This window comes from Scylla paramamosain, chromosome 14 (genome assembly GCF_035594125.1).
Source record: "Scylla paramamosain isolate STU-SP2022 chromosome 14, ASM3559412v1, whole genome shotgun sequence".
Classification (NCBI taxonomy): Eukaryota; Metazoa; Arthropoda; class Malacostraca; order Decapoda; family Portunidae; genus Scylla; species Scylla paramamosain.
This window is the reverse complement of record NC_087164.1, coordinates 17560400-17582422: the sequence shown is the minus strand read 5'-3', so window position 1 is coordinate 17582422 and position 22023 is coordinate 17560400. Positions and strand designations below refer to the sequence as shown.

At 44.9% G+C, this 22023-nt stretch overlaps 1 protein-coding gene across 3 annotated transcripts in view; it reads right to left on the bottom strand.

Moving 5' to 3' along the window:
- Positions 1–22023, bottom strand: part of LOC135106959 (eyes absent homolog 2-like) — an 83815-nt gene that overhangs the window by 40709 nt on the left and 21083 nt on the right. For 2 of the 3 annotated variants that reach the window (XM_064016437.1, XM_064016438.1), the window contains exons 2-3: positions 16105–16151; positions 12481–12510 (exon numbers count right to left, since the gene is read on the bottom strand). In XM_064016437.1, coding sequence (XP_063872507.1) covers positions 12481–12510; positions 16105–16151 — 77 coding nt within the window. The remainder of the gene's footprint in view (positions 1–12480; positions 12511–16104; positions 16152–22023) is intronic. The other variant, XM_064016439.1, reaches the window with a different exon arrangement.

Sequence of the window (22023 nt, the reverse complement as noted above, 5' to 3'; positions counted from 1 at the left end):
TCATTCATGTTATAATCTTTGTGCACTTTTGAATCTCTTTTCAGACTCCTAGCCCTGCTCAATGCACACTCACAGCCACTAACATTACCTCCTCTTGATGCTCACTCATTACATTACCTCTCGCAACTGTTATCTTTACAAGTACTGGCCTTTCTGATATATTTACAGGGACAACACTCAATGGCAAAGGGATGATTTGTTCGGCTATCACAGCTTTTCATGCCGCACTTACCTTACGTGTCCCGAGTTCAAAAGAAGGGAGGAAGGGGAAAATATTGCCGAGTTGTGTTGTAACCGAAATGGCATGAGAGATATGACAAAGATGATGTGCACAAGTTCCTTAGGGTAAGTAATAAGGAGAGGGCAAGAAGTAACGTATTTAAACCTCATAAAGTTAGGTTTAAATAAGATGTGGAAAAAAGTTCTGAAATATGGTGGTAGATTGCTATAGAGTCAGTAATGAGGTCCTTAGGTGCAGTTAGTACGGTGCTTCAATAGACGATTAAACCACGTTATGGACAAGAATGATGCGTGGAGATGATGGGGAGCACCTAAACGAAATAAACAAATAAATAAATAAATAAATAATAATAATAATAATAATCAGATTGTGGAACCAGCTCATCCTATTTGTTCGGGCGCTTACCAACAATGAGGAAGTTTTGGTTCGGGAGCTTGTGAAAAGACTTGAACTGGCCCAATATTACACTGAGAAAGCAACTTGAAGCCTGTGTAGATCTACTGAATTCTTGCAACAGTCTTAAAATTCCCTTGTTCTTTTGTTTCTATGTGGCGACCTTATATGTTACCTCGGTCTTCATCACAGGGGTCTGAAGACTGGCGCCACGCAAGACCGTAGGGTGAATATATCAACACTAGGGAAATCATCACATACTATTTTGTACATACCTCTACTGACATCATCATATAACCCTGGCGATGGTGAGTGACTAGAACAATACAAGCACACACATGACGTTAAAAAAATCAGTATACATGATCTAGTGGGAAGTGTTATGGGGGTTTTAATGAGTTTTCATGATTCTGGAGGTTGTTTAACAGGTGGTGAAAGTTAACGGGTTTTTCAAGAGTGTTTTAATTATTCTAGTAGTAATTTAACAGGTTGCGGTGAAAGTTAACGGGGTTTTCAAGAGTATTTTCGTAATTCTAGTGGTAGTTCAACAAGCTGTAGTGGAAATTATAGTATTTTCAACCATTCTCGTGACTAGTGGTAGTTTAACAAGCTGTGGTGGAAGTTTAAGGGTGGTTTTCAAGAGGGTTTTCATGATTATAGTGATAGTTCAACAGGCTGTAGTGGTAGCTAGTAGGTTTTCAAGAATGTTTTCATTATTCTAATGGTAGTTCAGCAGGCTGTGGTGGAACTGTTTGGAATTTCCAGTATAACAAAACTCTTGATACTACTAGGTCATGAAAAAATAAAATAAACTAGGCATCCTGCTTAGAACGATAAATGAAACCGGGAACTTATAGCAGTGAAAGTCTTGTGGTTAGAGATGAGGAGATGAACATGTAGTGAGGTGGTGGTGTTCGTTCAGCAGTAATTAATATGAAACACAGGACGTGTGAGAGGTGACCGTGTATAGTAAAGGGGACGGCTGTGTGTGATATATGCAGTGTGAAGGGCTGGCTGTGGTTGGTGCAGTTAGAGTGAGGGTGCCCATGTTTAGTATAATGCGAGGGTGTGGCTGTGTCTGGTGCAGTGAGAGGTGGTGTGTACAGTGTGTATGGTGCAGCAAACTGTAGTGGTGTGTGTGTGTGTGTGGTGGCTGGTTGACCTTACCGTACCCAGGGCAGGACTACCGAAGGACGGGGGTAAGAATGGTGTGTAACAAGATACGAGGAACCACCAGCCCGATCTCTCTCTCTCTCTCTCTCTCTCTCTCTCTCTCTCTCTCTCTCTCTCTCTCTCTCTCTCTCTCTCTCTCTCTTGCTGTAGGAGACAACACAACAGGAGTGAACAACAATACAAAGACTAATAACAGCTATATGGAAACTACGAGCACTAGCAACAAGAGGATGAATAACAAGCATCACGGAGGTGGATGACACACAGCACATGCGAGTGACGAGAAAGAGACGCTAGTGACACAGCAGATGGCTGGAGAGGGAAGAGCGTTCGTTGTCTGTGTCGGGCAGGACCCCACACCAACACCCACGATACCATCACCACTGCCGCTGCCACCACCACCACGCCCCTCGTCCGCCGCAGCACCAGCCATTTCCACCCTGACACGTGAGTACCACAGGGGCTGCTGACCACTCCGCCAAATGTACTGCTTCGTGGATGCTGTGAACTCCCTGACGGTTAGCCTCGCATTAAAGCCTTCGTGGACTGAACAACTACACACTGACAATAATGCGACGCGGTTGTAAGCAGGTCCTCTGTTACTACCTATGCTTTCATGTTCAGTTTGCTACTTCTCGGTAACCATGGACGCTTGACGGCTACACTACTACCTCTACCACCATCACCACCATCGCTATCGCCACTTGCTCATCAATACACCATTCACTGTTGCTGCGACAAGCTACGTACACATTCCATGGAAACAATGTCCTCGCATACCGTTCATGAAAGCGGGTTTTTAAGACCTATAGTTGGTTAATCTCTCGCCCTTATTCGACTTCCTCTTAAGGGCTCTCCACGACCCATCCCCTCGAGGGTCCTTCAAGATGCCCTCAGAACAAACAGTGTGTCGCCCGTCCATTCAGAGCAGACACTCGAATGCAGTCGCCCGGAAAAGCCCCATCAGGTCCCGGTGGCCCATTTAGCTGTAATAAGGGGCTCGCTATCGGCCAATCAAGGTATCCTATCTGACCATCGTGGGGGTTATCGGACTATCGGGGATGTAATAGGGGGTCACCATGGCCGCATTATCGTCAGGATCAGTAATCACTTAATCGGGGTGAACATGGGCGCCGCCCGCTGTTTACCTGCTGTTCCCGGGGCCTGATGAATAGGTGATGTCTTCCGCCGTGAAATATTGAAAACAAATCAGATCGTGAATGGCAATACTGATTTGTACAGGAATATACTAACCGACGGGCAAACGGTAGGAGTGGAAGCCACCGTGGCCTGCGTGAGGGCTGCTGCGAAGGACGGCAACTAGGGGAGGCAACATCCGACCCGCCCACCCGCCCAAGTGAAGCCTCATTTACCCGGCGAAGGTCGCTCGAGGCTGTCACCACCGTTGCCAGACCAAGTGGAAGACCTGCGCCTCCATTCCTTAACATGACGTACACTTTACCTTTATTTACCAAAACCTGAACTCCTGCGTGTATATCCAGTGATGTAAACCTGACGACGTGTCCGCTGGAATGGTACATGTGATTCTAAATATAGCAGCAACATTCTTTTACTGGACTCATAAAAATTTGTAATGTCTTGTAAAATGTCGCTTTGAATAGCTCTGGAATTGTATGAATATGAAGATACAATTAACTTCCAAATGCCTGGGAGAGCGAGCGGGCAAGAGAGAGAGAGAGAGAGAGAGAGAGAGAGAGAGAGAGAGAGAGAGAGAGAGAGAGAGAGAGAGAAATGATAATAAATAAATACAACAAAGGATAGACTGCCTGGGCCCCTCTTGGCATTCTCGAGTTGCGTTGTTTTCTATCAAATCACTGGTATTCACTGAGCCTTCATCGCGACGTGCACTCACTCGGCCACATCCGCAATACTGGCATTCCGCTGGTGAGTATCGTATGCTAATGTGCCTGTTTGCCGGATACGAATAACACACACACATAAACGTACACTACAAGCAACTGGTCTACTTACATCTAGTCTTTCTGTGCATGTGTGTGTGTGTGTGCGCGCGGCGTGATGAACCTAACTAACGGCTATTTCAAGGTGGACACTAAAAAATAACACCCCAAAGCAGTTTTCGGCACGGTCCTTCACCTTCCCCGCCCTCTGGTATAACGTGCCAAGAGCTGCAGGTGAAGGGGTGCTGCTGCGACGTCCCTGTACAAGCATATGAATATAATGGAGCGTCCTTGCATGTGTCGGCCCTGCGTTACAAGCCACATAACATGGACAACTGCTCTCTCTCTCTCCTCTCTCTCTCTCTCTCTCTCTCTCTCTCTCTCTCTCTCTCTCTCTCTCTCTCTCTCCTGTACGCTCAATTATCCATTATTTTAACCCCATAAGTTCATTTACTCATAAGTAAACATGATTTTTCTTGCTTGAAATATTCTTAATTTATTTTTTTTTACAGTTTCATTCTAAAATATAGTCTCTCTCTCTCTCTCTCTCTCTCTCTCTCTCTCTCTCTCCTCTCTCTCTCTCTCTCTCTCTCTCTCCTCTCTCTCTCTAAGCTCAATTTCCTTCCCACGTATTAAAATATCTCTCCACCTTGCACTCGCCCCTTTCCTTCCACCTGGCGGGAGTGAGGGACAGGTGTGTTGGCTTCCTCCTGCCCGCTGCGTCACGTCTCTACGTCTACTTCTTGCACACTGATAAAACCAACACCTCATGCCCGTGTGTGTGTGTGTGTGTGTGTGTGTGTGTGTCAAGAAACGTATATTCGGTAACAATCTTGTGAAAAACGAGAGAATATTCACATACAGATACACACACACACACACACACACACACACACACACACACACACACACACACACCCACCATTCCAAACGCTACGGCAGAAACTTTTGTGAAACCAACGGTCATGATTTTTCTCCGGCGTTCCCAAGGGCGCGGGCGGTCATCATAGCACTGCCCGCCCGTCTGCCCCATTCCGCCCGCCAGTCACTCGTGGAAAACTCCCGCCTCAGATTGAATTAACACGGGCAATAACAAAGGCAATGCATTCTTAACGTGTGCCTAAGTTCGGCGGCATTGTGGAGGCTGAACCGGAGCGAGTGTCAGGGGGGGGAGCAGTTCCCACGCGCTGACGCCCAGGTATATTATATATTGATCAGGTGGGCTGAGCGACACGCAGTCACTCCCGTCGTCTTATTCAGAGCAGCTGATGCGGAGTTACCTGCCCCGTCCTCTCTCAGCTCCCGCCTTACTCATTCCCACACACATAAAAACATTCCAGACACAATTCGCGGGGACTGCTCACTCGTTTACGGTTCTTCAGTGTTTCTGTCATTCTTGTTCACTTTTGTTCCCAAGGCGAGGGTGGTGGTGGGTGGTGGTGGTGGTGGTGGTGGTGGTCATAGTTTGTTATTAAAGAGACTCGGCCAGAACACGACGCATTCTGAACGTAACGTAACATCACACTGTCAACTTCACAAACAAACAAACAAACAAACAAACAAAAATAAAAAAAAAATAAAAAAAATAGACGCAGAAATCGCCGACTGAAATAAACAGAAGAGCAGCTGAGAACATCACACGAACTATGCTAACAAATACAGCGAGAAATAAACGAATAAACTAAAGCCGATAAGCAGAGCTCTTGATTCTCTCTTCTCTCACAGCAACATGTCTGCTACACACACACACACACACACACACACACACACATCTATACTGTATAATGTTTGCCTGTAAGCTCTGTATGGTGACTGTGTGAATAGTGTGTGTGTGTGTGTGTGTGTGTGTGTGTGTGTGTGTGTGTGTGTGTGTGTGTGTGTGTGTGTGTGTGTGTGTGTGTGTGTGTGTGTGTGTGTGTGTGTGTGTGTACCTTAAAAATCATCGTAACTCGTAAATAAAGCAGCTTGGTCTTACATGTACGTAGCCCTGTTTATTTTTGCCTGTCTTCTCCCTGTTTTTCTCCCTCCTCTATTTTTTCCTTATGCACATTTAGTTATCCGCAAGTTTGTACACACGTATATCCTTATTTATCTGCATAATGGATGGAGAGAGAGAGAGAGAGAGAGAGAGAGAGAGAGAGAGAGAGAGAGAGAGAGAGAGAGAGAGAGAGAGAGAGAGAGAGAGAGAGAGAGAGAGAGCGTTCAGGGGGAGCACCATCGCCTTTTCCTAATTGGTGTAGAGTTTCATCGCTCAATACCTGGCTGGGAGAGTGGGAGAGCGCGGCCAGGGCGGGTGGGGGGAGAAGAGAAGGGTCTGACAAAGCCGGCGAAAGTGTGAAGATGTGGGCGAATGCACAATGCAGAGTAGTAGTAGTAGTAGTAGTAGTAGTAGTAGTAGTAGTAAGTTAAGCAATGTAGTGTCGTATCTCAACACTGTTCCTTCTACAAGTCACAGGGCAGGCAGCAACAGACACACACACACACACACTGACAATGTTATTACCAACAACGTGTGTGTGTGTGTGTGTGTGTGTGTGTGTGTGTGTGTGTGTGTGTGTGTGTGTGTGTGTGTGTGTGTGTAGGCAGCAACATTTCAAGCATACAAGCATACATAACTCCACCTCGTTATTACACCATCAGAATATCAAGCTGGAGACGGAGCGAGATGATGATGACGTGAATGACCACGTGTGCACATCAATCCACGCACCACCATTCCTCACGCAGCCACTGCCTCCACTACCTCCCTGCCCTCACACATGGCGGCGGCAGAAACAAGATAATGCGCTGTAAATCACCACCCTTATGATCCACGACTGAGTTCTCTAAATATCAGGCGTATAATTATAGCCTCACTCCCCAGATGCAGCCTCGGGGGGTATTAGGTCATGGTATATATATAATAAAAAATAACGACAGAGATACATTTTTGTCTTATAGTCCTCATTAGTAACGTGATCTCTGCAGGATTAAGCCTCGGTCGGTCGAGTAACAGGTTATTACGTCATCAATATCATCATCATCATCCCCTCGCCGGTTCATCGCGTGGTGTCACTAATCAAGCGCCATCAGATGACAAGAGAAACCTGTCCTTTAGCGGCGTCTGGAGGAGAGATTAAACGAATTAAAAATACGTGATGTTATCTGGCCAGTGAACGGAGAACCGATTGGAAGACTTGGGGGAGTGATTACACGAATTAAAAATAGGTCACGTTATCTAGCTAGCAAAAGGAGAAGCGATTGAGCGGCTTGCAAGAGTAAAAAAAGTATTAATGTAGTGCATTTTAGTATATAACGCAGAGCAGCAGTCTTCTCCCTGCCAGCGATTTACGGACGGCTAGCGGGAAGAGAAAAAGGGAGAGCAAGGAGACGACTCTACCGAAGAGGAAAAATAAGGTCCATATTATTAAAAAAAAAATCCACTCCCTGGAGACGCTTGTCGGGCAGAAAACTGTAGCGCTTATTCAGAAACAAGTAAGGGTGACTGTTCCTTGCGCACTGAGGGTGGAAGAGAAAAGGTTTACTCGATAATTTGATCTTAAAAGTCTTTGACAACGTATCTTTTTAAAACTCTTTCAAATACCCAAGAATGAGGTCACTTTTCTGTTCCGGCCCTCATTATTAACGATTCCCCTTGCATTTTCTTTTTTCTTCTCTTAATCTCGAGTGACGGAGAAAGAAAGGGAAGGAACAAACACGGGCAGGCAGCAGCCACCACCGCCAGACAGAGACAGCTGTCATCGTACTCTTGGCACCCTCGGGTAAACAAAGCAGGTCTTCTCTGTCTCTCCGTATTATAATATCTCGGGCGGCGGCCGATGACAGGAGGCGAACAAAGCAACAAGTCGTCTTATCCGGGTGTTCGATGAAGGCGCGGGTCACTGTACTACCTGGTAATGGGGGTAGAAGGCCCGAGCAAGGTCAAGTTACACGGCGGAGGGAAGGCGACGGGTGGGGCGGGAGTGCAGCAGGCAAGGGTACACGGGACAGCAGCGACCGGGAGCGAGATAGACAGCGGTGGAATAAAAGTAGTTTTTTTTCTTTTCTTCTTTTCTTGTGGGAGATTAAAGATGGTTTGAGGCAGTTTTCCTTATTTTCTTATTTATTCATTCATCTTTTTTTTCTCTAATAAAGCAGTTTTCCTTGGTTTCTTTTTTTTCTGGCTGTTGTGATTGTAGTATTTTGTAGGAATTTAAATGAAATGTTATTGTTTTTTTGTAATTGCTGGTTGCTGTTATAGTAAGAACGGCGCCAGTAATAAGTGTGAAAGTACTAGTAGTTACTGTTGTTGATGTTTTTGCAATCTGAGCCGTCAGCGTAAATAAGAGGTCATGAATCAATCCTTTCCAAATGAAATTTCACGTATTTTCATCAATGTACTCATCTATATAGGAAAATCCTCATCACATTAATCAACATAACCATGGGAAACTCCTTTCTTTTAATCAGTATCATAGGGAAACGCACACGAAATAAATAAGCAAACTGCTAATGTACCTAACGTAGCGATTTTAGAAACCTTATAGGCATTACAGTGCTATGAGTGAGATACAAGACCGGATTATTGAAAAAAAATTTTCACCTCCCACTCTGAACGTGTTAAGAGTAGCCAGTAGTTTTTATAAAACCTGTATTTAAGTGGTACTGTTCTTAATACATTGCGTTCCTTCATGACCTAACCTGACCTAACCTTCGCTAATCCCGGCCACACACACACACACACACACACACACACACACACACACACACACACACACACACGCACGCACGCGCGCGCACTGAGGTCCTGGTGGTGATGGTCCGTGTGTATACATACGTACATACAAACACACAATGAAGGGCAGCAGGCAACATTCCGGCGCCGTCCCGCTCCTCAGCGTCACCTAATCTCCGTACCCGTACACCGCCCCGGAAGTGCATTAGGACAAAAATGGGGTAGTTTCGGTGGCTTTATCGCTACTGTGAGGCCGGGGGAGAGGTAGCGGGGCGTTGTGGGGCGATAAACAACACAGATAGCGCAGTTTTTCATTACACTTATGTCATTACTTTCCATCAACACTGCAATTACACTTGACTGATAGTACTTTTTGACATAACCAGCCCGCGTCATTTGAATTTTATAATACCGGTTTATATTTATTTATCTATTTTCTGTGCATATCTCTATCGTTATCTATCTCCATTCCTCTGTCTCTTCTGTTCCTCCTCTCATTTTCTCTCCATAACGCTTGCAGGAGGGGTCGGCCGCCCGCTGCTCTGCGATTGGCTGCCGCTCCTCACGTCTTGTTATGAAGAATTCGGTCGCTTCTCTGACTCCACCCACTTTACGTTGTTGCCGCATCTCGCCTCTCGCCTCCCTCGCGCTCTCCTTTCCCTGCTACTGCCCTTGTTCTCCTGTGCTCTTGTTTTCCTCCCTCTCCTTGTTCTCGTTTTATAAGCTTTTCCTTTATTTAATTTATTTCTCTATTACCAAATCTCGCGACTAGAATTACACTATACTCGTGGTTTAGTTTACTTTTTTTTTTTTTAAGTTTTCTGTTTTTTTTTTTCTACATGAGTTTCATCACGTCACCATCATCTGTACACGTCACGTCATGTCATTCTCCTCTAACTAGCTACGCATGTCCCAAGAGCAACAACATGTCACTCTTAATCCCCACGATGCCAGCAGTGAGTCAATATACATCAGACTTTCTTATTTTTCCAGGCTTCAACAACAACGTTCACTGTGCGAGGATAATTTATAACTTAGATGGGGAAAAAAGGAAAAAAAAAAAAAGAAAAAAAAGCGGAAGGATAGATTCATGACTTCTGCAAACTCACTGACGACTCCTATGGAACCGTCAAAAACAACAACGATGACAAAAGGAAAGACAACACAACAACAACAACAAATAACTGGCGCTGCTAATACCACAACAAAACAGAGCGAACGAAAAAAGTAGCGATCACCCAGCACGAACATTACCAGTGGGGAACATTACGGTTTAATTTTTGATACTGATGCCCAAGCTGCAGGTCAGGTTCCCTTCCTTAGGCACACAACTACACACACCAAACTGGACCGCCGCCATCCCAGGACCACACTGCATACTTTTCTACCTTTTGACTTCTTTTTTACCATGGTTTAGAGTAATTTTATCAAAACTTCCATTGGTGTTTTCCACGATTCGGATATAATTTAACAAGAATCCAGCAAATATTAACGAAATAAAAACTCAAGAAACCTGACAAACTAACTCCATGGCCTTCGAAAACAGTCCCTAAAGAGAGTCCCAAGCGTTTCAGAATAAGCGTCATTGTATCGCGGCGGCATTTCTGTTAGCCGGGATGGAGAAAAGAGTGAGAGAGAGAGAGAGGGAGAGGAGGAGAAGGGTGTCAAGTGTCATTCCCTTCTCTCCTCACCCACTACCCTATTCCTCCTCCCTCATTTTACTTCAGGAGATGCTAGAGCGAAGGATACGGGTAACGGGCGGGAGGGAGAGAAGGAGGTGAGGGCCGCTGCAAAGGAAAGGATATCTGTGTCCTCCTATAGAGTTTCGGTAGACAAAGGAGATTCATCCCTTTCATATTATAAAGCTCTCAGTTCAAGCTCAGCACAGACGCGGGCCTGCTCAGGTGGGGGAGAGGAGGGTAGGGAAGGGGAAGGGAAGGGGAAGGGAAGGAGAGCCCTGGGTTTCTATAGCTGCTTTCATCTATAATATGTCTGTCCTTTTTCTTTTCATTCCTCTCCCGCAGCTATTACCGCCACTATAGAGGGGAACAGGTGGTGGTGGTAGTGGTTCGTTAGTAACATCGTAAAACATAATAAATAAAATAACCCTAGATAAAAAAAAAATACATGAATGATGCTTCTCTTCCATCTCTAAAAGTTACATAAAAAAAAAATACTAATGGAAAGCTACAAAGAAAGCCATTGGGTTTACACGTGGTAGTCCCAATCAGTGTCCACCCACCATCCCTGCCTATAAATTTGTCTAATATTCTCTTAAAGCTACTAAAACCCTGAAAAGGTATCCGTTACATACACATCAGCAGGTGTCATGAAACAGTGGTGGGTGCAGGAGATGAGGTGACTGTACTACATGATAAAAGTGGAGAAATGAAGAGTGAGGTAGTGAAAAAGAGGTGAAGGTGAAGAAAAGCAGTGAAGGAGAGATGACAAGGGAAAAAGTACAGATAGAAAGACGTGAAAACGAAGGTGATCGAGTGAAGACGTAAAGATGAAGAAGAAAAAAAGATGAAGACGAAGAAAAAAAATTGAAGACGAAGAAAAAAAGAAGAATAAAAAAGACGAAGAACTTGTGAAGGTGAAGAAATGATGAAGAGAATACATCCAATAAAGAAAATGATAAAAATAGCAATAACGAAAAAAAGTAAAGGGAGGTAAGGGAAAGAAAAAGAAAAAAAAAAAACAGAAGTAAAGATGAACTGTAAAGGAAAGAAAAAAGAAGCGAAGAAGAGAAGTGGTGCGGGAGTAACAGCAGATGACACAGGAGTGAGGAGGAGTGAGAAGGGTGGGGCGTGCGTGTGGCTGGCGTGATGAGAGTGAAGGAAGGAAGGGTGGAGGTGAAGGTGGTGGAGTGTGGTTTGGCATGGGATGAGAGGATGCGGGAATCTCTCTCTCATCTCTCTCTCTCTCTCTCTCTCTCTCTCTCTCTCTCATGCGCAAGAGTTCGCCATATTCGTATACAGAGACGAATGGATCTTTAAGGGTGAATACGAGAGAGAGAGAGAGAGAGAGAGAGAGAGAGAGAGAGAGAGAGAGAGAGAGAGAGAGAGAGAGAGAGAGAGAGAGAGAGAGAGAGAGAGAGACTCCCTCCTTCCTAACATGGCGGCGACTCTCACCAGTCAATAATGTCCCTGAAAATGGCGAAAATTGGGAACCCGCCCAAACCACTGGCCGTGACCTGACGCAGCTCTACCACGCCGTCTCTGCCTCGCCCACCACCACCACCACCACCACCACCACTCACCACCACTCACCATACAGGAAAGTGGAGCGGCATAAGGGCGATACGGTTTTTCAAGGATGTGGACTACTGCTGTGACAGTCTACTTCCAAAGGCAACTGGAATGATTTTGTTGGATTTTCTATTGTTTTTTTTTTTTTCCATTGTAGAAACTGAAACTGGAGTAATGAAAGCACACCTGAAAGCCTCCAAATAACTATCATTACAGCCTGTTAAAAGTAATGAAAGGAAGATGATAAAATGTTAGAGAATGGAAGCAAATACGTATTGCTAGGAGGCCGAGTCACACACACACACACACACACACACACACACACACACACACACACACACACACACTATACTTTCCCTAATTCATAATGTTCTTTCAAGCCTCTCATAAAACACTGCACACTAGGAAAGAATAAAAATAACGATAATAACCATGACAGCAAACACTTCCCTTCCTCGCCTTTGCTTTACCGCCAGTGAGAAGCCCCGCCCCTGCCTATCATTTCCTAACCCAGCGCCGTGCTCACCTCCACTCTACTCCTTAGGCACTCATGACACCTGCCGCCGAACGTGTGACCCTACGCCCTCTGTCAGGGGTAGAGACTATACTTCTCGGCATGATGTTAAGTCGTTAGATGTCACCCCACACAAAAGACAGGTTTGTGTGTGTGTGTGTGTGTGTATGTGTGTGTGAAATATTAGTAGCCAGCAAACACATCACAGAAGGACAAGTGTTAAAGTTGCCTTCACTTAACCTTCCCTCCTCGCCTTGTCTCGCGCGCCTCCTTACCTTAGATGATGGTCCAGCCATGAGCCATCACTAGGCGGGGAGAAAGAGGAAATCTTAGTAACACACAAGCACGTACAAGTTGGTATAATATAAGTACACTTCAACAATGGTCATTAAATACAGAAATTTGTTTTTTAATCAATAAGGGGCACATATAACAGGTCATGTAATATTCACCGTGGAGTTCAAGTAATTCAACCGGAGATCAACTCGCAGTATCAGTCACGTAAATTTGTATCAGTCACGTAAACTTATCTTACCTCTTCCCTCCTTTCCTCTCCCCCTTCTGTTTGGGTTGCTAATTACACCTTCATGGACAATTATTACCCACAGCTCCTCTCCCCTCCCTAACTCCCCAAATGTTCTTTACGAGCAAGGGTGATACAGGGGAGACTTTTCAGCTCCCCTCTCTCGCCTACTCCCCTCTCGCCATCTCCTTCCCAGTTCCCTTCCTCTCAGCCTGCAAACACTGGTACTCATTCATCTGTAATGTTTATATCCACAATACCCGATCAAAACATTCCTCTTACATGTACTTCGACAGGATTCCTTGCTAATTATGTATTCGTGTACAATTTAAAGGCAGCTGCGCGATACTTACAGCTTCCTCAATTAAGGATGTCACAAACCAAGGAGAATTTCGTGACTACAAATTGAATGTAAATCGATACACTGATTAGTTGTAGTATAAGTATATTAAGAATTCTGTAGGAAATATAAAGAACTGGCGATGTGATTGTGGTAGGTCAGACTTTTTACTTTTATTTATTTGTTTATTTTTGCTTTGAATTTAAGAATATGACAACACTACTTCGGGCAATCGTACTTCTATATCATGACACGAGGAGCTTGGCAGAGTCGCTGACCACCAGATGTCTCACACAGCACTGAGCCACGAAGCACAGGATACGTCTTGAATTGTTGATTTTATTATTTTTTATGTGCAAGTTGGTATAGCCACAGCCAGAAGTCAGTTAACCTGCGGCACTCAGTTCCACAATGTTTGGCGTTTTCCTTCAATTACAATTCCTCTGTTATGCTGCCAATCTTAGTTCTCAAGTCTCTTATGCTGTATAGTTTATTCAGCTTATACTGTTCCATAGCTTGCTTTATTTTGCATTTTATTCTTACTTTTCGAATGTAGTTTCTGAAACCATTATGACCTGTGTTTGAAACAAAGATTATTATTATTATCATTATTCCCTGATGGCTGCTTGTAGTTTCTCTTATTTTCTTATGCTCATGGATAATAGCTAATAACGGGCAAGTTCTTAGCAATTAGAGGACTTAAGATTCAGGGAAGAAAAAAAAAAACATTAAAGCAGAGATGAGTGTGACAGGTTACTCGACTTTTGACCATGACTGTACTTCGCCTCAGCTGCTCACGTGGACGAAGGAGTCACGGTTATTCAAGACTCGCTCACCGTCTCATAGCTCAGCGCAGTGGCGTCTCTGGTGGCAGACAGCTTCACAAGTTCCCCCATTCCTTTGTCGCGTTCCTTCTCATTATTGTGCGAGGTGGTGGTGGTGGTGGTGGTGGAGGATGTACCTTTATGGTTGCTTCATTTCGTACTGATGTTAAACTATGTATTCTTAAAGTCACAAGAATCAAGGGTCACTATTTTTCGACCGTCCTCACCGTTTGATTTCGACTACTTTTATAACATTCTCTAGTGGAAGATGGCTGTGGTTATCATGAGCGTTTTCATGATTCTAGGTATAACTTGATGAGGATTCTGTGCCGTCACTGGAGAGAGAGAGAGAGAGAGAGAGAGAGAGAGAGAGAGAGAGAGACGAGAGGAGAGAGAGAGAGAGAGAGAGAGAGAGAGAGTCATCAGAACTCGATTAATTATCTCTATGGTCTTTGAAAATAGTTATGATTAAGAGAGAAAGGCAATTTTCAAAGTACGGACCCTCAAAATTTCAACTTTCCGCTGCTAAAAATATACTAAAGTACCCAAGTACATAAAAATAATCCTCGAATCACGGTCATTACTACTGTAGCTAACTAATGAATAAACAAATACAGGAACTAAGTATCTGAACTATAGGCCTAAAAGAAAGACATACATTTCACCCTTCGTTGACAATGTGCTATTAAAGACTATATATATATACAGTTTGGACAAAGATGAAACAAATTAAACCAATATATGAGAAAGGTTATAGGGTCTCTCTCTCTCTCTCTCTCTCTCTCTCTCTCTCTCTCCTCTCTCTCTCTCTCTCTCTCTCTCTCTCTCTCCTCTCTCTCTCTCTCTCTGGAATATAGTACTTCTGCTTTGGGTTGAGTTTCCCCAGCACCTTTCTCACCTACGAAGCCTGAACATATTCTATGCACAGCTTCCTTTGCACACACAAGCCCGGTTAATTGTCTCTATTTTCCTTATTACTTGAACATTATAGGCTTAATGGGAAACGTATTAACTTTAGAATGAAGTTATTCTTAAGAGTTTCAAGTTTGCAAAGCTCCTGATGAAAACAATACAATTTAGGTCATGAAATCAAGTACTTATTCAACTAATACACTAATCCTGATAGTAACACTAATGATAAAACTGGCGTTCATCTTCGTAAATAAGTAAGCATAAAGCAGGAACGCAGGAACGGACTGAAATGATGTTGTAAAAATAGGAGAAAGGAAGAAGAGGGAGAGGGAAGAAAAGGAGAGAGAAAAGGAAGGAAGCGCTAGGGTGATGAAGACTAGGATTTACACTTCCATTAAAAGGGTTTAAGGAGAGAGAGAGAGAGAGAGAGAGAGAGAGAGAGAGAGAGAGAGAGAGAGAGAGAGAGAGAGAGAGAGAGAGAGAGAGAGAGAGAGAGAGAGAGAGGGAGAGAGGTGTGAGCGTGACAGTAACCTGATCCCTAACTTCTCTCTTCTCCCCCATCCCCCAACAAATACTAGATCTTGCTGGTATTTCCTTCTCGTTTCTGATGAAGGTGTGAAGGAAGGAGGGCGAATGGGAGGAAAGGAGGGATTACTCGTGTGTACCCTCCCTCTTTTCCTCCCTCCTGTCCTTTTCCTGCGCTCTTTTACCTACAAAGACTCCTCAACCTCCCCCGTTCCTCCCTTCCCATGGGAGGAAACACACCTACACACCTATGCTCATATTACAGAAAACACGACAATTTTTACGTCACCCCATCAAGGAGGGAAAAATTAGCATTCGGTACACGCTCTTGTATCAGACACCGTGACAGACTCCACGTCACTACAACACGACAAAGGTACAGTGTGTAATCTTAAACGTCTCTGGATCTTGTGGATATGAATGGGGTTTTCAAGTGTTTTTATGAATTTTAGTGAAAGTTTAGCAAGGATTGAGACGCCATGATGTGACATAACTCAAGTCAGTATTCTATAGCGTTTCGGCGTCTCATTTCAACTATTTCCGACAGACTCTGGTGGAAATTGATAGGGTTACTGTTTTTCATGGTTCTAGTGATAGTTTAACAAGGATTTGGCGCCGGTGATGGGGAAAATATAATGAGAACCCGAGTAATTATCTATGGCCTTTGTAAGAATACAAGCCTAAACCAAACAGAACGGTGGTCCCTGTCACAGAGTAGCGCGCAACACCCCCCCGTCAACCAGAGCACCCCACCACCCTACATCAATCCACTCACCTGTGTTGGGCGGAGTCTCTTTCCGTGTCGAGGCGCTGCCGCTTCACCTGCAGAAGGAAAAAACTCGTTAGAATCACACAGAAGAGGCAGAGGCAGGTAGACACACAAGTAAAGCTGCATACTAGTGACACGGGATACAAGAAAGTAGCGGATGTTGAGTGTTGCATAGCAGGAAATGTACAAGTAGTGGTGGTGGTGGTGGTGGTGGTGAGGCTGTACTCCTGTCTCCCATTACTATTAATTACTGTTGCTAGAGTGCTCTTATTGACTCGAATTTCATAACGCAGCTACAACACAATCATTACTGCCTCGTGTGTGTGTGTGTGTGTGTGTGTGTGTGTGTGTGTGTGTGTGTGTGTGTGTGTGTGTGTGTGTGTGTGTGTGTGTGTGTGTGTGTGTGTGTATGTGTGAATACTAATAGTATGTATACTTGAATATTCTTAGTACAGTACATATACATGAATACATACATACATACATACATACATACATACATACATATCCATACATACACATACACATACTACATACAAGTGGCACCCGACTCCTCACCTCCCATCCCTTGCCCTTATTTCCCTAGTGAGGTGAGAGAAGAATAAGAGGAAGAAGACTGAGGAAGAAGAGGAGGAGGAGTGGGAGGGGAGAATCATCGGTCACTTGGTATTCAGGAACACTCGCTCAAGGCCCTGCCAACCCTGCCGCAAAACACTGGCACTTAAGTCTTCTTGAAGTGCCACTTAACACTCCCTCCTCCTTCATGGTGGTGGTGGCAAGTAAAAGGGATGTGAAGGTAGGGAGGGATGGAGGGAGGGAGGGAGGGAGGGAGGGAGGGAGGGAGGAATGAAGAAGAGGAGGAAGAAGGGGAGATATGAGTGGGCATGAATATTGAAAGTAGAGGAGAGGTGATAAGGTGGAAGTAACCAAAATATGGAGGGGAGATAAGGGAGACGGAGGCTGAGGGAGTGGAAGGTGTATGAGAGACATAGAGAAAAAAAAAAGTTAATAAAGAAAACAGAATGAAAGACAGTTACTGCTCCAGGGAGAGGAAGAAGGTGGGGGAGGGTGAGGACATAAAAAATGAGTTAGAGGGGGTGTGGGTAGTGGAGGGGAATAAGAAGTGTAAAGCTCCAGGTATAACAAGGTGCCTCTCAAACACCCCTACACTCCTCCCCTCTTACCTTCCCCTCCTCCTCCTCTACAGGCCCTCAAAACCCTACCTCATTCAAGAGAGAGAGAGAGAGAGAGAGAGAGAGAGAGAGAGAGAGAGAGAGAGAGAGTCAGACAAACAGACAAAGAGACAGACAGGCGGACAGTTAAGTCTCTGTGTGCTTGCTGAGGAATGTTAACCCCTCCCTCCCCGTCCTTCCCTCTTCTCTCTCCCCTTCCCTCCCTCCCTTCCCTCCCTCCTTTACATCGCTCTTTTATCTCATCTACGCTTTCCCTATACGCGCTTCCTCTATCCTTCTCTCTCCACCTTTGCTCTTACATCATTACCTATCACCACCACCACCACCACCACCACCAACAGCAACAACAACAACAACGATAACAATAACAGATCAGCGCGCCCTATTGTGAGGCGTCTGAGAGATGGTAAGGGCTGGGAGAAGGGACTGTGCTGGGGAGTGGGGAGTGGGGAGCAGCAGAGAGAGGTGGGGAGAGAGGCTTGTGGATGAAAAGAAAGCAGGGAATGAAAAGAAGGGAGCTTTTCGGAAGGTGATTAAGTGATGTTTTGTTGTAAGGACATGGGAAGAGAGAGTTCAATGGAGCAGGCAAAAGGAGGAGGAGGAGGAGGAGGAGGAGGAGGAGGAGGAGGAGGAGGAGGAGGAAAAAATGAAGGTACCAGAAAAGGTATGGATGGTCTTACTTAATTATATCACAATACAATGAGAACAGAAAACGGTGGACGGGGAGAAACCTTCGTCTTTACTATCCTACGTCTCTTAGTTTACATCACATTCAGTGCCGCATTATGAAACCTTCTGAGATGTCACTACTAGTGTTTCCAAAGGCTACAGAAATATGAGTGTTTTCCTTATTGGTGGCATAGAATCATTGTTAAATTATCCCTGGCATCATGAAAACATCTTTGAAAATCCTAAAAACTTTCCCTAGAATCTGTTAGGAGTTTGGAGGTGATGGACTGTATGAGAATGAGGTTAAGAGTGTAATGTTTCATAATGAACCTCATAGGATTAACCAATCACGTCCACTGTTATTTGTTCTTCCTTTGTGTCCATCCTTGTTTCATAGTATTCCGCAATGCACAAAGAGTTTACGATTATAGACCATTTGAAAATAGATAAATAAATAACGTATAGTACGCTCGGGAAAAAATATATATTGGTTGTGAAGAAAATAACTATCCCTTAATTAAAGAATAAAATCAGAGAACGAAAAACACCCGATCAATTAGTATTCATAAAGTGCGATTCATTAAAAGGTAAATCCATCTGATGTTTTCCTAATGATGAATGATGTAAGAAAGTGCCGAAACAAAGGGAATAATGAGACAGTAGAAAAGTTGGCTGATTCGATGTGTGAGAAAGAGAGAGAGAGAGAGAGAGAGAGAGAGAGAGAGAGAGAGAGAGAGAGAGAGAGAGAGAGAGAGATGCATGGACATGGAGAGCAAGGACTGGCAGATGAGGTGAGAGGGGTGGAGGACGTCGCCAGACAAAACTCTTCCTGTTGACACACCAAGGGCCACTCACTCACTCACTCACTCACTCACTCACACAATGACTGGTGAACGAAGCCATTAACCAAAGCCACAAGCAAGTCTAATGTGCTGAATCTCTTTAGGGCAGCCAAATATATATATATACTTTTTTGGTTAACTTGGTGGTCGACTTTGCTTTTCTCCCTTCCGCATTGTCTGTTGCGAGTACTCATGCGCCAACAAGTCTTATTCTATGCAAGATGGAAAAAGAAAATAAAAAAATATAAGTACGACAAATTGTGTTGCTCATGTGCAAGTGATTACGTCTTGAACTGAGAATGATACGTAGTGTACAAAGGAAGAGCGTAGTGTGTGTGTGTGTGTGTGTGTGTGTGTGTGTGTGTGTGTGTGTGTGTGTGTATGTGTGTGTGTGTGTGTGTGTGTGCGTGTGTGTACGCTCGGTTAAGAGGAGGAGGGATGGAGGGAGGGGGTAACAGTTTTGACTTATCAGAGGGCGCCCAGCTGGTGTCACCGTGACATCATCCCCTGTTTTCCCCCGTCCCGCCCCGCCCCGCCAGGACCTCCGTGGCGCGGCACGTTGTGCTCCCAGCCATGAGGGCACCGGGACACCACCTGCTCCTGGCAGCGGCTCGACACATCACTTATCTGTATGGTTGAATCGCGTGAAAACAAGAGTTGATGTCGGTGCACAGTGAAAAAAGCAGCGGGCATAATGATGGCGTGGAGAGGCGAGGCGCGTGGGTCAACAGTGGCCAACCCCGACCCGCCCCGGCCCCACCTCGCCCCTGCGACGCCCCGCTGGAGGGGAGGTGACGGGGTGTGGGTCCGCCCACTCCCACCGCCACAAGAAGAAACCAACTGGCCGCTAATCAAACACCACTTTACCATCATCAATACGACGACGTGGGTGCCGACAGCCCCTGCACGGCCGACGCTATCCTATGGTGCCCGCCCCGTGGCAACTCTATGGCACGAGGCAGCAGGGACGCGAGTGTGGCCTCGCACTGCTAGCGGGTTGGGCCTTTCATCCCTTCCCAGACCCACAACAAACAGAGGGGCTCTTGAGTGAGTAAGTCCCGGGCCCAATAATGGGTAACTAAATAGAGCCAACACCCACTGTTCTTCTGGGGTGCAGCCCTCCCCTCGGAGTTCCCAGCTCTCCCTGAACTGCCACTACTCCACATCAAGCTCATCGCTTCCTGTGATGCGGGGAGCGCCTCCTCCATCGCCATGTCGCTGTTCAGCAACTTGCGCCAAACACCCGCTTGGGACCCCTCGTGCCTAACTCGCTGCTGGAGCGCTGCGGCTTCCCGGGGGACCTGCTCCTCCTAGCAGGGAGCCTCCGCTACACCTGGTCACGTATTTCCATTGACGTCTGGGGGGAAATTTAGAGTGTGCGGATGTTGGTGCTCCCCTCAGTGGAGCCTCGTCCCCCATGAGTGAAGGAGTGTAGCGTGATCGCTGCCGTCAGCAGGTAAATAAAATGGCAGCAAGACGTGCGACGCCGCGGGGGAGGAGGAGCAGAGGTGCGGCTGATGGCTGAGGTGCTTCCGCCACCCGCCACCTGATGCAGGGGTGTCTGATAACGCTTATCTAATCCAAGCTATAACTCACCACCTTCCCGGGGTTCCCTTACATGGAGGAACAACTTAGCAGCGGTCTTGGCCAGCTTCTGCCGTGACGAAACCCATAACGTCATCATTGGCCGGTGTTTACGTGATGGACTGAAGCTGTGATGCAATTATAGGAGGTTCTGTTTGTTTGTGAAGTAAACAGAAACATCTATTGAGACTGTTTTTACTGATACCAATGACGCGAGTGTTGACGTCATCATTATATACAGAGAGAGAGAGAGAGAGAGAGAGAGAGAGAGAGAGAGAGAGAGAGAGAGAGAGAGAGAGAGAGAGAGAGAGAGAGGAAATTGTAGTAATGGTGGCTGTGAAGGCTCCACTTACTGGTTAAACTCTCGGCTATGCAAATTCTCTACTTTTATTTCCACAGCTCTTCCTTTCTTCCACTCCTCCCCTCCAGAAGCTCACCTCTCACCTCTCATCCATATACCCCCACCTCCATCCCACTAACTCTCTTTGCTCTCCTGCCTAACCATCACTGCCTTACTTCATCAAAAACTTCTTTCCCAGTCTAATATATCCTGCCATCCACTTCCTTGCCACTACTGAGGGTGGTGGGTGAAGGGACAACGTGCCACGCTAAAGCTGAGGACATCTTGGAGGGGGTTCTACAGTGCTTAGTGTTAAAGGAGATAAACCCAAGTAGTCTTTGCATGTACAGCGATTCAAACTTGGGTGCTCTGATGCAGGAGGTTATGTGCGCCAGTCCCTACATCATCAGATCGCTCTTGCACATGTACTATGCTGTATTATATGGTGACCCGTAAAAAAAAAAAAATAATAATAAATGATAATAAAGTATCAATGAATAAATCGCATAACATAACGCCATCTGGAATGTGCTCACATAGCTGTATTATAGCCTTTTTTTTATAAAGCGTATGTGTAACTGGTATATTTCTGCTGGCATACACGTAAATGTGAGGCAAAAAAAAAAAAATAAATAAATAAATAAATACATTAATAAATCGCATGATTACAACATGATTAATTTTTACGTATATCAATTTTATAATTACGATTTACTTTTTTTATAAAGCACATATGTAACTTGTATATTAACCCTTTCACTGCTTCAGTCGCACTTTGTTAGCATCCAGAAGCCCTGTAATGAATTATATGCATCAACACACAGGAAGAAAAGGAGGAAAGGAGATTTAATATTGTCCCTTCCAAGCTACATAACTATTAAGAAAGTGAAATACAAAAATGTAAAATAATTACAGTTATGGAAAAATATTGTATGTACAGCAGTTAACATACGGATACAAATAAGTGCGAGCAAGACTCCTGGTTCATTAATACGTCATATTCCGAAGAAAATAAATTTCCCATTAGTTTCTTCAAAATGTTAAAACACGGGAGTGTACGAGACTTTCCTGAGATGGACTATGCTCTGAAATTTTAGATTTACTCGTACATTTTTTTTTTCTAAAGAGAAAGCAAATATTTGCGGTCTACACACACACACACATTATTATTATTATTATTACATGAAAGAGAGAGAGAGAGAGAGAGAGAGAGAGAGAGAGAGAGAGAGAGAGAGAGAGAGAGAGAGAGAGAGAGAAGTGCTCCACGTGGCATCCGATGACTCTCTAGTGAGGCGAT